General features: G+C 51.3%; 1 protein-coding gene across 7 annotated transcripts in view; it reads right to left on the bottom strand.

Moving 5' to 3' along the window:
* The window catches only part of NDST1 (N-deacetylase and N-sulfotransferase 1), a 55217-nt gene that overhangs the window by 4714 nt on the left and 32225 nt on the right, over positions 1-18278 (bottom strand). For 5 of the 7 annotated variants that reach the window (XM_023537302.1, XM_023537299.1, XM_023537298.1 and 2 more), the window contains 10 exons: positions 13907-14401; positions 10788-10875; positions 9602-9760; positions 8756-8941; positions 7847-7950; positions 6895-7023; positions 5947-6129; positions 5072-5168; positions 3749-3872; positions 1700-1874 (listed from right to left, as the gene is read on the bottom strand). In XM_023537302.1, coding sequence (XP_023393070.1) covers positions 1700-1874; positions 3749-3872; positions 5072-5168; positions 5947-6129; positions 6895-7023; positions 7847-7950; positions 8756-8941; positions 9602-9760; positions 10788-10875; positions 13907-14401 — 1740 coding nt within the window. The remainder of the gene's footprint in view (positions 1-1699; positions 1875-3748; positions 3873-5071; positions 5169-5946; positions 6130-6894; positions 7024-7846; positions 7951-8755; positions 8942-9601; positions 9761-10787; positions 10876-13906; positions 14402-18278) is intronic. The other 2 variants (XM_011371185.2, XM_011371184.2) reach the window with 1 other exon arrangement.

Below are 18278 nucleotides of genomic sequence, written 5' to 3'. Positions count from 1 at the left end.
CTAGATCAGAGTTTCCAAATGTTGGTCATCTGTACACCCTTTCTGTGATTTCTGCAATACCCGCAAACCTCCGGCATGAGTCAGTGTCGGCACACTGTTCTTTATGTTGACCTATCTTTCTTATTCGCAGAAATTTATTGCAAAATAAAACTACCATCTTCATAAATGGAAAACCAGAACAGCTGTCACATATAGAAGGTAGCTGTTCATAAATATAATCAAAATAAAGCAATATTCTCACACGCCAGCCAGATACAAACGTCTCCTACAGGCCCTGAACCCAAAACTTGTACCCTCTCTGTTAAAAAGAGCTTAGCGGTGTTAGAAAGGACTTAAATGCCATTTGCGCCAAATTAAGAATTTCTCCTTGATCGAAATCAGGAGGTATAGACTGAACGTTTGTCCCCTCCTCCGAATTCATATGTTGAAGCCCTAACCCTCGAAATGATATTCGAGATGGGGTCTTTGCGAGGTAATGGGGTCATGAGGGTGGGCCCTTGTGATGGGATCAGCATCTTTGTGAGAAGAGACACCAGAGAGCACACTCCCTCTCTCCCTCTCTGCGGTGTGAGGACACAGTGAGAAGGCTGGAAGAGCGCTCTCACCAGGGACCACATGGGTCGTACCTTGACCCTGAACTTCTACCATCCAGAGCTGTGAGAAACGTCTGTTGTTTAAGTCACCCAGTCTATGATATTTGTTATGGCAGCCTGAGCAGACTAAGACAGGATTGGGAAAGAATTGGAAAGGAGAAAACACCAGTTTGAAACACCTAAAACAATGCCACAGGCTGTGGACATCTGCAGAATTCCCACGGTCCGGAGATCAGGAACCTGCCGACCAGGGGTAAGGCTCATCAGCCCCCACACTCCCACTAAGGCTCACCTACGGCTCAGGGAGGGGAAAGGTTTGGGGACTAGAGAGCAAAGAGGGTCTGTACCCTGTCCCATGCCAGCACTGTGGACACAATGAGGCCCTGAGAGGCACCTGGGTGAATAGGCTCAGAGAGGGGCAGGGAGCAGCCAAAAGTGGCCTGGGGAGGCCTTCTTGGACAGGCTTGTAGACACCCTCGCATGTGGCAGGCAAAGGAGGGAATCCCCAAAGCGGCCTGAGCATAAGCTTTCCTGTAAGCCCAGAGGAATGGTGCTCAGAAGAAATTAAGTCAGGTCATCAAAATTAAAGAAAGCTCTAGTTCTTACATAATCAAGAAAGGACTCGGAGTCGTACTCTCTCTGGCATGGATGCAGTCCAGGTAGCTTCCTTATCTGATCAGGCATGTGCATCCTCCACTAAGAATGGCGGGTCTTGTGTCTTGCCCTTCTCTGAATGCCTACTGCCTCCCCACCCAGTGCCACAGTCAGTATCAGGCCAGATCACTGTTCACCAAGTCTAGGCTTTGTCAAAGTGAAACTAGCCTCCACCACTTATTGGTGTCAGAAAGAGGCTGGACCCCAGACAAAGCTAGGAGGGTGGGCAAGTAGCTGTTGGCTGGGATTAACCATGGATTTCTGCCTGTCTCCTCCATCGGGCTAAAAGGGCTGTGGAGCTGAATCTCTCTTCTTACCCACCACCACATCCCGGGGGCTGGCACATAATAGGTGGTTAGCAGATATTTTTTAAATGAACGAGTGAGTAGCTGAATGGCAAACAGAGCCCCATACCCCCCACCCAGGGCCCTGCCCAGCCCAGCCCAGCTCACCTGGTACCAGGAATAGGCCCGGTCTGCAGGGTTGATGAGGATGGTCAGGACCTTGGCCTTGGGCAACAGGGAGGCTGCCCGCCGGGGCGCCACTTCTGAGTCAAAGTAGTTGGCGCTTTTCTCAAAGTAGAAGTCGGAGGTGGTGTTGGAGGGGATGGGGAAGAACTCCATGTACCTGCAGGAAGCCCAGAGAGGGGGCTCACAGGCAAGACTCATGAGGAGGGGCTTGACGGATGCAGCACAAGAGGGCAAGGATTGCTGGGGGTAGAACTTCCGAGAGCAAGCAAGGTAGATTGTTTGTTCCCAGCCAAACAAGGACTCGTTTCTGGCAGCGATTCTAGAAAAATGGCCTCTCGGCAGTCTCCCTTTTCGGAATTCATCCCTTTTCAGGGAGAACACATGGGGTCAGGAGCTGAAGACTTATGAGTTGCAGGGCATGGGAAGGGGGTTGTGTCTTTCCATCCTAAAAGGATGTTCCAGGAGTGAAACCGACCGGGCCCTAACTCTCACTGCCTCCAGGGGGCGATCTGGGACTCCGAGCGGCCTGACAGCTTTCTGGCGGGACCTCCCATATCTGACTGCCAGTGACCAGCCACCCACCCCAGTCCTTTGGGACCACCTCTAGGTTGAAGACTCCTCAGAAAACACTCCAGACACCCCCAGAGGCACCTACTTATACAAAATAGAGGTATAACTTCGGGGGTCCGTGAGAACAAAAGCCCATGTGGCCCACCCTAGTTAAAGCTTAGAATCCTGACTCTATCCTGTGAGACAGGGGTTCTCCAGGGTGGCCCCAGGGATCCCTTTATCAGTGCTACGTGGGGGCTTGTGAGATTCCTGCAGCCACCCTACACCCACCTACAAAATCAAAATCTTGGGGATGGGGCTGCGGAATTGCTCTCTCTCTCTCTCTTTCTCCCTCTCATCTTTCTGAATTTTCTTTATAAAATGCATCTGTCTGTACATAATCCATTGTAATACCTAAATCAAGAAAGCTCTGAAAACAGAAGCTTTTTCCTTAAGTTTGTTGCAAAGTCACTTGGCAACAAAACCTGACTTATTAATCTTACTTAGTGTAAATATGCACATACTTTGCTGCAGACATATTGATGTATTTGCTAATGGGGTGCTGCCCCAGACCCTGCTGAAGGGTGTTGCTAAATATGTGATGTCACAGCACATTATCTCTCTGCGATCTGAAAAATGCTGACTTCCCATAATACGTCTGCTACAATGGATTTTAAATAAGAGGTTATGAACATATTAGAGCTACAGACAGAAAGACAGGGAGGGAGGAAGGTGAGTAGTTGGACATCAGACAGAGAGCAATAGACAGACGAAAGAGAGAGGAAAAAAAATACACACAGAAAAATGCCAAAAAACAGAAGTATCTCCGTAATTTCTCCACCCAGGTAAACCACTGACATAAGGATAATAAACAAGAGTAATACATATATAAGGTTAGAAAAGACATATAGTAGAGACAGATGCAAATTGAAAAATCTGAGCGTAAAACCATCCCCACTCAGCCCCCACACCCTGAGGTAACCTCTGGTGACAGGTTCTGGTGGGAGCTACATTGTCAACCGCCTCTCCAGATGACTCCCTGAAGGCCAGCAAGCCACCTCTGAAGGGCCCACGAGGATGCCTCCTGTCCCATGGTCAGCCAAACACAGTGAGAAGGGCCAGCTCTTGGGTCAGAACACTTGGATTTTAGCCCCTGCTCTGTCCCCAGCTCTTGGGACCTCAGGTGACTCCCTGCCCTCCTCTGGGACTCAGAATGTTTCTGTGCAAGCGAGGGAGAGGCTGGACTCTGACTTCTAGCAGCCTCTGACCCCAGGCAATAATACAAGGGTTCAAAGTGTCCCATCTGTGACAAGGCTCCAGAACCATGACACCAGGGTCATCGCGCTTTGTCCCTGTTTACAGGAACTTTAGCTGAGTGTGAACAAGCACCAGCTGCTTCCTGCTGTGGCCGCAGCTGGCCTCCTTTTGGGCAGGCTCCACGATGGGCTTCCTGTCCCGCTGTGGACAGAAAGGCTCACTCACCAGTCGATGCCTTTGTGATAGTTGTGGCCGTTAAAAAACTGGATCTCCTCAAAGGTCTCTGAGCTGGGGTAGTTGCTGCTGAGGTCCGGGTGCATGCCCAGGAACAGGTAGAGGGCCGTGGTGCCTGCGGTGACAGAAAGCGGCTCAGACCAGGGCCCAGCTCCCAACACCAAGATGGAGTCTGAAATCCTGGGTGCTAGTCCTAGGTCTCCATTTCTCACTGCGAGATCCTGGAGAAGTCCTTTCCCTTCTCTGGGGCTTAGTTTCCACATCTACAGCATAAAGGAACTATAGTAAACTCAGGGTGGCAAACACATGGCATGGACGTGAGCACCCCAACTCCTGTACCCACTGCAGACATCACTCATCCATTGTAGCATTCTTCAACACTAAACAAGGACTTGGTCTCAGAATCCTTCTCACCGCTGTACTCCAGCTGCCACATCCATCTGATTACTGTCTCCTTAGAACTCTAGAACTAGATAAGTTTCTGCGGCGCCCTTCCAGCTCTGGGCCTCTGTCCGCTCTGACACTTGGGAGGAGCTCAGAGAAAAGGGAGCTCCAGACCCTCGTCTGTTGATGTGAAATTCTTGAAAGCCTGAGAAATCCGCCTCTTTTGAGTGCTCATCCCTCTCCTAGTTGACAGCACAGGACCTACGCCCTCCTCTTTCAGAGAGTTCATGCCTTCCTTGCGTGTGAGTCTGCAGTTAATACGCTACAATGAGAGGTCTGGCGGAGAAGGAGACTACAGAGTTTGGTGATTCAGAATGTAAGTTTTGCGGTCACAGTGACCAGGGTTCGGGACCTGGATCTGCCATTTCCTAACTAAATATGTTAAAGAAAGTCATTGACCTTCTCTAAGCCTCATTTTTTTTCCCTGTAAAATGGGAGTACTCATTCACGCCTTACAGAGTGTGCACGGCAAATACTTAGCTACTGTGTCGCCGCTTCCTTCTGCAGCTCTGGCGGACATGACTAACTGGTCGCAGTTCTCTTTGCACTGAATCGTTTTGCCTGGCACTGTTCAGACTTGCAGAGCGACTGACCTGGACTTCACTCCCTAAACTCAGAGACCCCTAGGAGGGCACAGGGAGAGCTCCCTACGGCTCTGGTTCAGGACAGATCAAAAAATTCCATGCCCACCCTCCACTTAGTTCCCACCTCCACACTGAGAGGCAATTCATGTCCGCCCCGAATTTACTCCTACTTCCTGGAAAGAGGAGCAGATTATTAGGGAGTGGGACCAGGGCAAAGCGGTCCCCAGAATTCTGTGGCTGAGATAGTAGGTGGTAGGGGAGGCTGGTCAGGAGTGGAGAGACCTGCCTGTTTTCTGGGGGCCAATGATGAGGAGCTTCGGGAAGCGGTCACACGTCTTCTCCTTGGACCAGATGTCTTTGTGGCGTTTGTCCTCGCAGGGGTCCTAAAACAAAATTGGAAAGGATGTTAGGGGGGCTGGAGAACCCAGTGGATGGACTCCCATTGCACATGGAAACGTGGCTCTTACCGCCCTGGTTGGAAGGCTTTACTACATGTGCCCTTGTCACATCCCCACCTCGGGCCACTGGGCTGCTTGGGTACTATCTGGTCTCTGTGACAGCTACTCAACTCTGCTGTTGTAGCTTGAAAGCAGGCACAGGCCGTACATACAAGATTGAGCATGGCTGGATTTCAATAAAACTTTATTTATAAAAACAGACTATAGGCTACGAGCCATGGTTTGTTGACCTCTGGTTTGAACCATGAGACTTGCCATCAATTCCACCTTCTGCTTCCAGTTTCTGACAGCTCCGGCGGTAAACTTTCCTAAGAAATGTCCCCCAAAACCCTGCCATCAGCCTCCTTTCCCATGGTTCAAGGCCCACTGGCATGAGAAGGGCATAAAGACTAAGAGTCACCAGGCCAGCTGCTTTCTACACTTCATCTACACCTTGTTCACTTAAGGTTTGTACTGAGGTTTTTTTCAGAGGCTGTGTATGAGAGTGAATGCCCATAGGTCAGTGTGGGAGGTGTGTACACATGTGCACACAAGAACAAGTGTGCCCACACGGGTGAGCAAGTGTGCACCTGAGTTTCCACTTGAGAGAGACTCTGAGGCTGTGAGTGCTGAGCCCTGGAGCCCATGGTTGGAGCATGTGCCTGTGAGTCAGAGGCATTCCATCCCTACAACAAGGCCCCTAGGCCCCTACCTCCTCACCCACCTGCCAGAGTGGATCTTTCTCCTCAGAGAAAATCTGGAAGTACTTCTGGGCCAGCTGCACAGGAGGCAGTGTCTGCAGCCGGAGGCTGGTCCAGGAATGCAGGAAGCGCACCAGGTGCTTGAAGGTGTACAGGCCTAGGCGGTCATTCCCGTAGTTGGACAGGTGTGTCATGAAGATACTGATCTGCTCCAGGGGAGGGAGGCGGGAGGCAGGGGCTGGTTAGCCTCCGAGCCACCTTCACCCCACTTCTGACCCTTGGGTCTTGCTTCAGCTTGCCGGGCCACTCAGTGACCAGTCCCAGGTTCACCAGGGCCACCGAAAAACTCGCTGTGACCTTGGGCTGGGCACAGCCAGGTGGGTGCAGGTCTGACTGACCACCAACTATAACAGCTTTGAAGTGGGAAGCAGACCTACTGCAGTTATTTGGGTGCTCTGTTGTATGTTTTTGCGGGGGAGGTGGGTGCATGGAAGGTAAGGAGTATTCGGTTATCCCATAGAGCTAAATAACACCACAACCTGCTATCTGTTTTATATCATCAAGATATGATTAAAACAGGAATGTCTCCATTTTACAGATAAGGAAAGTTGCAGAAAGCTCAGATGAATAGTTTAAATATACATAGTTAAGTATGTTAATAGTTTACTATGTCTATTAATATATATTCATACACACACAAAGACTGGAAAGAGAACATGGACAAAAAATGCTAACACTATTGTATTGAAGTTCGAGATAATGGAAAGGAAAAAAAGACAGCTCAGTCACTCCACCCAGGGTCATGCAGCAGAGCAGGAACAGAGCCAGGGCTGGAGCGTAGGTCTCCCGATTCCCGGCCCTCATACATGCTCTTACCTATTCGCTCCCAGGCCCAGGGAGGCCTGCCTCGCGACACGCAGGCCGTCTGGCTGCCCCTCCTCCCCCCCAGGTGAGGGCTGTGGAGCACTCACAGGATTGAGGAGTACGGTGAGGAAGAGCTCGCCCCCATTGATGATCTTGTCCAGCTCGCTGGAGCCACCAGGGTACTCGTTATAGAAGATGGTGTGCGTGAAGAGGCCGCAGGTCTGCCGCGGGAGGACCTGGGGGTGGGGGAGAGAGGAACCATGGCGTCTCCAGGCATGGCTGGTGCTGAAAAGACCCTCACAATGGCCTGCTGTCTTATCGGGAAGGCAGCCTCCTGTGTGACCCCATGGGTGTCTTCTCCCTCAAAGACTTTCTACAGCCTGAGACGTTCCCCCAGGCAGGCCCACCGGCCCTGGCTATTTTACAAAACTTCACTGCTATTCTCTGTATGAGGTGAGCAGACCCAAAAGTAGCAGAGGTGGGCGAGTGAGAATGTTTCTGGAGACTCGGGCTCTGTGCCCAGCCAGGGTCCTGACCGTCTCTAGAGCAGCTCCCTCAGCCACACTCTGCAACTCCTCTTGCAGCATGAGAACCCTGCCTGGTGGCACTCTTGGTCACGCACTGGTTTAACTGCTAATTATCTGTCTCCCCCGAGGGGGCTTCCAGAAAGCAGAGAACTTGCCTGCCTTGTCACCACCTCATCCTGGAGTTAATACGAGTGCCTGGTACTGAGAAATTTGGTGAGTGGGTGGGTGGGTGGGTGGGTGGATGGGTGGATGGATGGATGGATGGATGGATGGATGGATGGATTGATGAATGGATGGATACATACATGCATGGATGGATGCATGAACCTGGCCTTCCAACAGCTGCCCCATCTGGGTTGACAACTCATCCTTCCAGTGGCTAAAGCCAGAAAACCCTGGCATCGTCTCCGACTCATCTCTCTCTCTCCCACACCCTATATCCAACTTATCAGCAGATCCTGCTGGCTCTAACATCTAAATAATTCCAGAATCTGGTCACATCCCAACACTGCACCCTGGTCCAAGTCACTACCATCTCTTGTCTGGAATACTGCAGTTGGTTCCTAATTGGTCTCTTGCTTCTCACTTTGTCTCCAACAGTCTCTGCTCCGTACCGCAGCCAGAAAGATGAAAATCCTTTTAAAATATGAGTCAGATGCTAATAGCAGTCCATTCAAAACCTTCCCATTTCAGACTAAAAGCTAAAGTGCATCCAATGACCTTACGTGGCCATCACCCCTCTGATCCCATCTCTTACCATTTCCCCCTAACTTGCTCCCCTTCGGCCATACTGACCTCCTACTTGGTCCTCAATCACACCCCACACAGGCCTGCCTCGGGGCCTGTGCACCTGGTGCTTTCTCTGTCTTGAATGCTCCTGCAGCAGCATGGCTCACTCCCAGGAAAGCCCTCCATAACCACCTTATTTAAACGAGCTTCTCCTCTCCCCCAGCATTCCCTATTCTCCCTGCTCTGCTTGATTTTCTCCATAGCACTTATTGCCATCTGACCATTATATACTTTACATATTTATAAACACACTGTCTGTCTCCTGCCACTGAACAGTCAGGTTTACAAGGTCAGGGACTTTTGTTGGGTTTGTGCACTTCTGTATCCCCAGTACCTAGAAAAGGGACAGGCACAAAGTAGAAGCTCATGAAAAAGTTTTAAATGAGCAAACAAATGAACGAGACAGAGGCCTGTCCCAAAGCCTCACTAGAGAATTTAAAGAATGTTCATCCCCTGACCCCCTAACACAAAAGCTACGGTTAGGAGCTCATGAAAGGAACAGACTGGCAGCCCACTTTCCCTGGGACAGAGAGCCTCAGATGCCAGAGGAAGTGGTAGAAACTTGCCTGAAACCCCTAACCAGCTCACCGAAGCCATGCTTCCCAGGGCAGCACGTGCACAGGCAGCTCCAGGCTGTCGGGGGCCCACTCACCATGATGCCGTTGTGGATGAAGCCGCGGCGGTAGCGGGCCGGCTTCAGGTGGGGGTACTCCTCCGTGCTGGTCACGCGGATGTTCCACACCTGCTTCCAGGCCTCGTACAGCTGCACGTGCACAGGGTACACGCCCGAGTGGTGGGGCGCCACCGCGTACCCCATGTCTGTGGGAATGCCGTGCTCCTGGGGAAAAGAGGGCCGGAGCAAGGTGAGCATGGGGTTCCTTCCCTGCTGGGCCTGACTGCCCCTTTGTAGAACGGGAGAGAGAAATCAGCGGCTAGAATGGCAGGGCGGTGGGTCCAAGCCTTCGTGGAACAGATGGGGAAGCTGAGGCCCGGAGGAAGGGGCATGTGCCCAGTGTCCGAGTGAGGGACTAGCTAAGCTGGGACTCTAACTCTCGGCCCAGTGTCATGCCCTCCAGCACCCAGGAGTGAGGAACAAGACAGGGCTTTTCCTACTTTTTTGGGCCTCGAATTGGCTGGCGGTCCCAGGCTGAGCCAGTGCCGGGCCTCATTCCCTCCAGGCTCAGACCTCCTCCAGCTTTCCCGAGCCTCCCATTCGAGCCTGAAGAGAAAAGCTTGGGCTCAGGAAGCAAACAGGCCCGGGTTTAAGTCCTGGCTGGGCTCTCATTAGCTGACGTGGCCTCCCTGAGCTTCAGTGTCTTATCTAAAAGAGAGGCTATTGACACCTGCCTCTTGGGGTCTCTGCAAGGATTCTATGTAAGTGGCTACAAAGATGTTAATGAAAAGCTGTCAGACTGAACTGTGAAAGCACCAGAGGCCCACAGTCGGACTCCCAGCCCAGCCCCGAGCCCGCCCGGCTCTGCCCCATAGGCGATCTTACTCACGACAGCGAACTTCTTGTTCAGGGCCATCTGCTCAGCCAGTACAGACTGGTTGTGGAAAAGGTGGGGCTGCATGTGGCTCCACATGTGGGGGAACCACCAGAACTCTTTTACGTATGACAGCAGCAGGTCGTCCCCAGCATCCTCAGCATCAGTACCTGTAGCCCGAGCACAGGCAGCTCAGCCCAGCCCACCCACCATGAGGTCCTCCAGCCTGGGCTAGTGCATGGGGATGGGAGCACACAGCCATGGCCCCCCAAGAGCTGCTTGGAACAGATGCCTGAGCTATAGCACAGGACAGACAGAGCCCCAGTCCAGGCCCTGATCCTATTCCTATTTTTGAATGAGTCATTCATCTTCTACTTATCGATTTACAGAAGCTCTTTGTACACATGCAGGATGTTTAAGTCTCTGTCTCATGTGTATTTCTACAACTACTTCTGATAAACTAAGGGTTGAGAATATCAGAAATGCAGGGCGGCAACCCAGTATCGCTCTGATGGCTTTGGGGCTATATTGTCTACTGTTCCCCCAGAACTGCAGACTAATAGGATTCTGCCTGGAATTTAAAAGAGGCTATCCTCACTGTGGCCCAAGCAGAAGGCAGCTAGAGGAAATGCTCATTGCAGGGGCGGTTCCCTCTGGCCCGGTCCCGGGTCCCTGAGGGCAGCACACGAGGAAAGTGAGAGAGCCCCAAAGAGGAGGGAAGGCATGAAGCAGGCAGCCCACAGCCCTCAACCTCGACCCTTAGGACTTGAAAATAAGCTCGTAATGGTGGTCGCCTCTGGGGTTGGTATAATTAAACGACATTGTCACTTTCAATGTTACATATTTCTGTAACTTCTTAAAATTCGATTACACTTTTAAGCAAAAATAGTACAAATAATTTTAAGAGGTGAAGATGAGGGGGTAACAAGAAAGTGAAGATGCCTCCTTAGGACAACACAGCCTACAGGCCATGGAGGCACGCGTGGGAGCTGTCATCATGCCTTTGCTGTTCTAAAGTGGCCTTCACCTGGGGCTGTCTGCTCTGTGGGCTGCTGGCTCAGGGGAGCCACAGGGGTCAAATGTGTCCCTAAATGTGGACCGTCAGCCCACCTGCTGCCCCCAGGGCACAGTGCTCTGGGGGTCTGAATGTGGAGGCCCCTGGAGGTTGCTAGAGGGGGCAAAGCCAGGTCCACTTACCTGTGTGGAAGAATTTCCCTGAGTAGCCCAGGTTGAAGGTGAAGTTTGGGATGTGTGTGCGTAGTTCATTCTGCGTATCAAACAGGGCCTAGGATGGGCGGAGGAGGAAGCAAGGGGTGAGGGAAAGCCAGCACTCCTGCCCCTCGACCCCGAGGCCCAGGAGTGTCCTGCTACCGCAGGACCAGCCACAAAATTTGCAGGGCCCAGTGAAAAATGTGGGCTCAAAAACTAAGAATGTCAAGAAGGCAAAAGCAGAGTATTAAATCTCATGTGGTCTGTTTGGAGCGTGGGGCCCTGTGTGACCACACAGGCCCCACACCCATGAAGCCAGGACTGTGCAGCCACCTCCACTGGGCCTCTGGCAAGAGAAGTCCCAGACTCTAGCCTGGCTTTGCTATGTGTCCCCGAGAAGGCTTCGTAACTTCTCTAGGCCTCAGTTTCCCCAAATGTAAAATAGAGATAATAACATCTCTCGGGGCTCTTGAGAGAATTAAATAAGATATGACATGTTGAACTGCCTGACATGTGGTAAGTGATGAAAAATGGTGGCATCATATGTCTGTGGTCACTGCCACTGCGGAACTCACGTTTTGCCTGTCCAATGTGGAGGACTTCTCCTCATAGGTGAATGTGAGGCCGATGTCAAAGGACCATAGGTCAACGGACCAAACCAAATATGTACTGGGCACCCAGCAATGCGATGTTCTCATGCGTGGCACACCCAGTGCTTTGCAAGTCAATGAAGGGATGTTGACACTCGTGAAACAAACGTACCGTTGTACTCTGGGGTCAAGACTCAAAAAGATCCCTGCATGATGCATAAGGCTGCTAAGAAACCTGCTTTGCACACTCAAAGTCCTGGCCCTCCTGAGGCCACCATCAGCATCGTACCAAGGCCACACACTGACATGCTCCAGCTTTGTGGCCTTGGGCGAGTTACTTTAGCTCTCTGAGCCTCAGTTCCCTGCTCTGTAAAATGGGACCTACGACAATGCCCATCTCACAGGGCTGCTGTAAGGATCAGCTGAGGCAACGCGCAGGAAGGACTGAGCACAGAGCCTGGCCCCCACCAAGCCCTGAACAAGCAGCTGTTGTTGGTGTTATTTAAATTGCATTGTACAGCCAGTACTGTACCAGCTAATGAGGCAACATTCATGTCTCTGAAAGAAAGGCTCAGTTGTAGCCTGTGCTTGGGATTAAAGAAAAAAAAAAAAGCTCTACCCTTTTTGACTCACAAGGACATTTAAGGCAAATGGGACCCTCGCCGGTGAAGCATTCTGCAGTCTGCACTGAGCTGAGCACATGGCAGAGGGCATCTCTATTAGTATTCTTCTATAGAAATGGCTTGAAACTGCTAGCATTCCTCTCACTCTAAAAATGGGGAAAGTAAGAACCAGGAAGGGAAACCCCAGGATTCATGGGGCACGGCGAGCCAGGCAGCCTGGTTTCTTCATGGGGTCGACACTCTGAACAGGCACCAAAGACCTAGGTTAGAGCAGCAGAGAGAAGGCTGGGCCGCCAGATGTCAGTCAGTCCTAAGTGAAGGCTCAGGAGGAAGCACTAAGTGTAAAGCAGATCAAAGAAACACTCACTGCCCTGTCCTAGGGGGCTGGAACCAGGAGGGCTCAGAGCCTGGCTATCTGTATACAAGCTCCTCATCCCGGCTATCCGGGCACCTCTGTGAAACCTTGGGATGTCAGGAAATAGCCTGAAAACCTCCCATCTACCCCATCTTGTCATTTTACAGCTGAGGCTCAGACATAGGAATGGACTTGCCCAAGTTACCCAATTAGGGTCAAATTGGGACTTGAACCCAAATCTTGGCTCCACAGATCGTGCCTGCTTCCCAACACCATCCAATCTGCCCTTCTCCTTGGGAGGTGTGAGGCAGAGTAGAGAACTCACTCTTGACAAAGGCAGGAGCGTGAGCCCCTAACCCCCAGCCTTCCTTCCAGGCCCCAGGACTTTGGGAGGATAGAGAGACAGCCTGACAATCTGAGTCACTCAGGGAGAACAGCATTCCTCTGGGAAGGCTTTTTCAATCCCCCTCTACATCAAAAAGAAGTCTCGGTTTGGTGCTAATGTTTCTGCCACTTGCTAATCCAGCAGAAGAGAGGATAGGCGGTCAAAGGCAGTAGGATCTCTGCAGAATTTAATCCTCTGTTTTGTTTTCTTTGGAGCTATTGTTCAGTTGCCCACTATTTACAGATACCCATTTCCCCATTTACACTAATGAGGTCGTTTCCTTTGCAAATAACTGAGTAAAATTGTGAGTAGATGAAAACTGTATTTTAAAGATTGCTTAATGGTCTTAATTTGCAGGCTTCTCTTCGGCAGTGAGACGTGTGTAAATATCGTGGTTTGCGAAATGCTTTTACAGAGACTTTAGTCTGGTAAACACATTTTGAAACTGCGTTCCATTATCTATATAGACCTTAGTTAAAATACAACTTGCGTATGGTTCAGGCTCTAGTTCTTGTTTTAAGTTTTGTAGGAGCTCTGGTACTGACATAAACATTTTTGAGATTTAAAAATCACGTCTGGGCCTTTTGAGCCACGCTTCTGCTCAGGCCCGCTTCCACTTCTGGAAGTGTACTTTTCTTTTCTAATAAAACTTTCCTTTTCTACCGTTAAAAAAAAAAGAAAAAAAAATACAGCCACGCCACCCTGAACAAGCCTGATGTCTGATCTCGGAAGCTAAGCAGGGTCAGGCCTAGTTAGTACTTGGATGGGAGACCACCTAGGAAGACCAGGTGCTGTAGGCGCAAAATAAAATAAAATAAAATGAATGAATGAATGAATGATAAAAATCCCGTCTGGATTAAAAGGCCAATAGACAACCTTGCACAGCTCCCATCTCTGTGTTTTGGTGACTGGGTCTCTTCCTCCACAGACACATTCTTGGGCTCCTCACTCCAGATGCAAAATTCCTCTATATTTAATACTTCAATATGATTTTAAATAACACTTGCTTTTAATAAGGCAATTAATGAAACCAACTGGCCAAGAGAGGGAAACTAACGGCACAGGGGAAATGCAGACAGCAAAGCCCTGATGGGACACAGAAAAGTTTGAAGGTGGTGCCACGCCCCCCATCCGGCCTGGCGCCCGGGCCCTACCTTCACGTCCTCCACCTTCATGCGCGTGCCCTCCTTGCCCACGAAGATGTCATCGATGTCCACCAGGATGTAGCGGTCCAAAGGCAGCGCGAGGCGCTTGCCGGTGAGGAAAGCCACGGCGTCCACAAACACGAGCTTGTGCAGCCAGAAATTCAGGTTGTTGCCAAACAGCACGCGCTGGATGCCGTCGTGGAGGCCCAGGTCCTGGACCACTGTGGCGTGCAGCGCGGCGTGCAGGCCGGCGTCTGCGCCCAGGTGCGGGATGGACTCGGATGAGCGCGTCTTGGCCAGCAGCACTGGCTCGTAGGTGGAGTGGTTGGACTGGAACACAGTCCAGTCCTCGCCGGGCAGCACGCCCTTCTCTACCTCGCTGGGCCGCGTCACATAGAGCAGCGGGGACCTAGGGTTGATGCTGCAGTCCTTCAGGCCCAGGTTCGAGTGCAGGAACAGGGGGAAACCTTTGAGCTGTGCACTCAGCAGGCTGTTCTCGTTGGCCTGCAGCCGGGGTGAGGCGGGGAGGGGAGAACGGAGCTGTCAGATCCAGAACCCCGAGGGACCGTGGAATATCAGGTGTACACTGATAACAGCAATGTCAACAGGATTCATTAACCTTCGTGGAGGGCTTGTCACATACCTGGCCCTGTGCTAACCTGGCCACGTAAACCCATCTTCGCCTGTCACAATATACTAGCTAACACGTATGACGTACTTACTTGCCAAAGCCAGGCGCCAGGTTCAAGCACTTTATACGCAGTGGTGCTGCTAATCCTCACAGTGGCTCTGCGATGGAGGCATTACTATCATTCCCATTTTACAGGCGAGGAGAATAAGGCCCAGATGGGTAACTTGCCCAAAATCACACAGAGAGAAGTTTAGCAGTTGAGAGCATGGACTCTACCACCAGACTGCCTGGCCTTAGGCAAGTTATATAACCTTTCTGAGCCTTGCTCAGTTCCCTCTGCTATAAAACGTGGCTGAGAACTTGATAAATACCTCAAGGGGTGTTGGAGGATGAGTGCTAATGCCAGCAAAGTGCTTGGAACAGGGCCAGCAGCATCGCCAGGTGATCATTTGGTCCTCATGTCAGCCTCAGGAGGCAGGTTCCTTTGTATCCCACGTCACAGGTAAGGAAGCTGAGGCTTTCCGGGGAGTGTGGTCCCCAGTCGCACAGTAGTCAGGGGAAGCCACACTGTGCGGCCAAGCGGTCTGGCCCTGGAGCCCACACACCTGACCACCAGGCTCTCCTGCCTGTGGTTTCCAAACTGCTTTTACCCCACAACCCTTTCTTCAGGAGAAATGTGAGGTGATGCCCGCGTAGACGAGATCAAAGAGGAGATATCTACTGGGAATGCAGGAACAAAGGCACCTAACCCCCATATACCTCCAACACCCCCAAGGTCACCCCCTCTCAGGAATCCAGCTCCCTGTAACTCCTTTCTCCTCCGGGAGTCTGCTCCGCCCAGCTCCCTGGGGATCTGCAGACAGTGCCTCCAGCCCCTGCTTCTCCTCTTTCCTAGGCTCGCAGCCCCCGCTCCTTCACACCATCCCTCACCCTCCTAGCCACCTGCCTCTGGATACAGTATAATTTGTCCTTGTCCCTGTGCCAATTCCATTCTGTCTTCCTGGCCTGGCAAACTCCTGCTCATCCTTCAAAACCCATTACATGTTAAAGCCTCAGATGTAGCACTTTTTATTTTGGCTGCTACATTTCTGTTCAAGGTCTCTCTCCCACCAGTCTGTACCCCCTTGAGTCCAGGGGCTGGAGTCCAGCATGGGCTTGACACCCAATGGGAGTAAACACACTTTTGATGAATAATTGGATTTTTTAAAAGAATGAAAGAGAAACAGACAGCTCTCCAATACCTGGCACAAGACAGCTGTTCAACACAGGTTTCATTTGTTCATTTTACAACTATTCACCGTGCCAGGCACTGTGTTTAGTGTCACAGATACAGTGAGAAAAACAGACAGGGACCCTGCCCTCATGAACCTTAAAGTTAAGTAAGGAAGAGAGACAGCAATCAGAACCACAGACATAAACTGAGACTTCAATGTTTTGGTACATGCTGCACAGAGGCAGTCCATAGTTCTAGAACAACAGATAACTGGGCATAGTCAGCTGGCTCAGGTAAGGCTTCCTGGAGAAAGAAAGAGACTTAGACAGTAAGTAAGCATCAACTAGGGGAGAGGTAGAGGCCAAGTTCAAAGGACGGCAAGTGCAAAGACCCTGAGGTAGAAGAGAGCTCAGCGCAGCCAAGGAATAATAGCAAAGGGCCAGCAGAGTGGTCAAGAAGAGGAGGTGATGAGGCAGAAAGGTCAGCTGGGGCCAGACCTGCAGGACACTGGAGGCTTGGAAGTGGCATGGACAGCCATCAAAGACTCCATCAAAGGGTTCTGAACGAGGGATGAAGGGTTCCAATTAACATTTTAAAAAGACTCATTGGCCTGGTATGTGAAGAATGAGTGGGGTGGGGCAAAGCAACAATGGACAAAGGGTACCAAATGAGGCTAGAAAGAGAGGCAGGGTGGTACATAGGGCCGCCCTGTAGAGCTGGCCAGGTGAGCACTGCACAAGGGCACTCCGTTGTGCCCCAAGGTGGAGATGCATCTTCCCAGAGGGTGCCTTTTACTATTCCTTCACGCAGAAGTGCTTTTTTCTGATTCTTACAAAGGCTCTGCAGGGCCTCGTAAACTGTGGTAAGGAGCTTGCACGCCAGGAGTACCTGCCAACTCACCACTCCTGAGCCAGCCCCAGTACAGAGCCCAATCCTGAGAGGCCACCTCCCCCAGCCCAAGGGGCCCCACAACCCCTAAGCCAGCCAACACTGGCCAAGGATGAGAACTGCAAAGACAGAGGAAGCCAGAGACATTTCAGACTCTGTCCATCACCTGCTGTGGCCTGGGAGATCACACTGGACCAAAGGCACTGGGAGATCCCATTTCAAAGTCCCGACCCTAAGCTGACTGCCGGGCACTGGCAACCCAGCCATTTGCTCAGCTGGGAGACACTGAAGAAGGGAGAAAGCCAAGTTGCTGACCGTCCATTCCAGTTGGCAATAAAAAGAACCAGCCGGGAAGGGAATGGAGGGTAAGCCTCAGCATCGCAGAGGCTGACCCCCACTGCAGGGGAAATCCTCCTGTTTGCTAACACCGAGGATCCACCCAGGAGACACCCAATCTTCCGGTGGGGTCATCCGTGCAGAGGAAGGAAGCCCAGATCTGGGAAGTGAAAGGCCTAGTACAGATTTAGACAGTGACTAGCTGATGACCTTGAGAACCCCACATCTCCTCTCTTGGCCTTAGGTCGGCTTGCTCTGACATGCTCACCTGCGGTTGGGTTAGAAACCATGAGTGTGGTTGTCAGATCTTGACTCTGACTTACTAGCTGTGTCACCCTAGACAGCCATTTAAATTTTCGAGCCTTATTTCCTTTCCTGTAAAGAAAGTACTTCCTTCACAGGGTAGTTGTGAGAATTACACGTGGTGAGACTACAAAGCAATAAGCTCAGTGTCTGGCACATAGTGTGCAAAAGAAAAGAGGTCAGATAGTTCTTGTCAGTTCTCTGCCAGGAGGTGTTCAGCCCCAAGGCATCTGGAGTTGCAAAGATGAGGCATGACAGTGCCAGAAACCGGAGCTACCAATGAAGAACTGCTCCCACCCTCAAGGACCTCACGTGGGCGCATGTTGGTCAGAGCTACAAGACTAAGTGCTATCACCAACTATTTGCCAGACACAGAGATGGCATAGCATGACAGCTGCCATGGCTCTAAGTACCAGGCACTGTGCTAATGCTTCCTACCCACTGCCTTATTTTATCTTCAACATGGCCCAGTGAGGCAGGAGCTGTGACTGGCCCCAATCTACAGATGAGTTGAGTACCCTGTCCAAGGTCACTCTGCTTCTCAGTGACAGACAGATTTGAACCTGGATCTGGGCTTTTCAGCCCCTTCTCTCACACTGACCTGGGAATCCAGCATCAATAGGAACTGGAAAATGAGTCTCCAGATCCTTGGGGTCCACGGCCTTCTGTGTTTGGCAAACCCAAAGCATAGTGTGCAAGCTAGCCTTGCCTAAAGAGCCGAAAGAAGTAGCTTGACCACAAGAGGGCGTCCGTAAGAGCAGAAGGTCACTGGCTTCTGCTCAAAACCAAGGAGGGGGTCTCGTCTTATGCAATAGGTTAGGAAGAGCACTAAGGCCTGGAATTGCCACTTGACCCCACAGTGAGACTGAGCAGGTCCCTGCCCCTCCCTGGACCTCATGGTCATCTTCTATAGAGCAAGCAATTGAGGCTAGATGGGATCCAAGCTCTGTTGTACCAGTTGAGTCCGAAGACCCCAGTCCACTGCCTGATTTCCAGAGACTAGGAGCTCT

The sequence above is a fragment of the Pteropus vampyrus genome, unplaced genomic scaffold, assembly GCF_000151845.1.
Source record: "Pteropus vampyrus isolate Shadow unplaced genomic scaffold, Pvam_2.0 Scaffold185, whole genome shotgun sequence".
Classification (NCBI taxonomy): Eukaryota; Metazoa; Chordata; class Mammalia; order Chiroptera; family Pteropodidae; genus Pteropus; species Pteropus vampyrus.
Note: the sequence above shows the minus strand (reverse complement) of the source record. Positions and strands in the feature narration are given on the sequence as shown.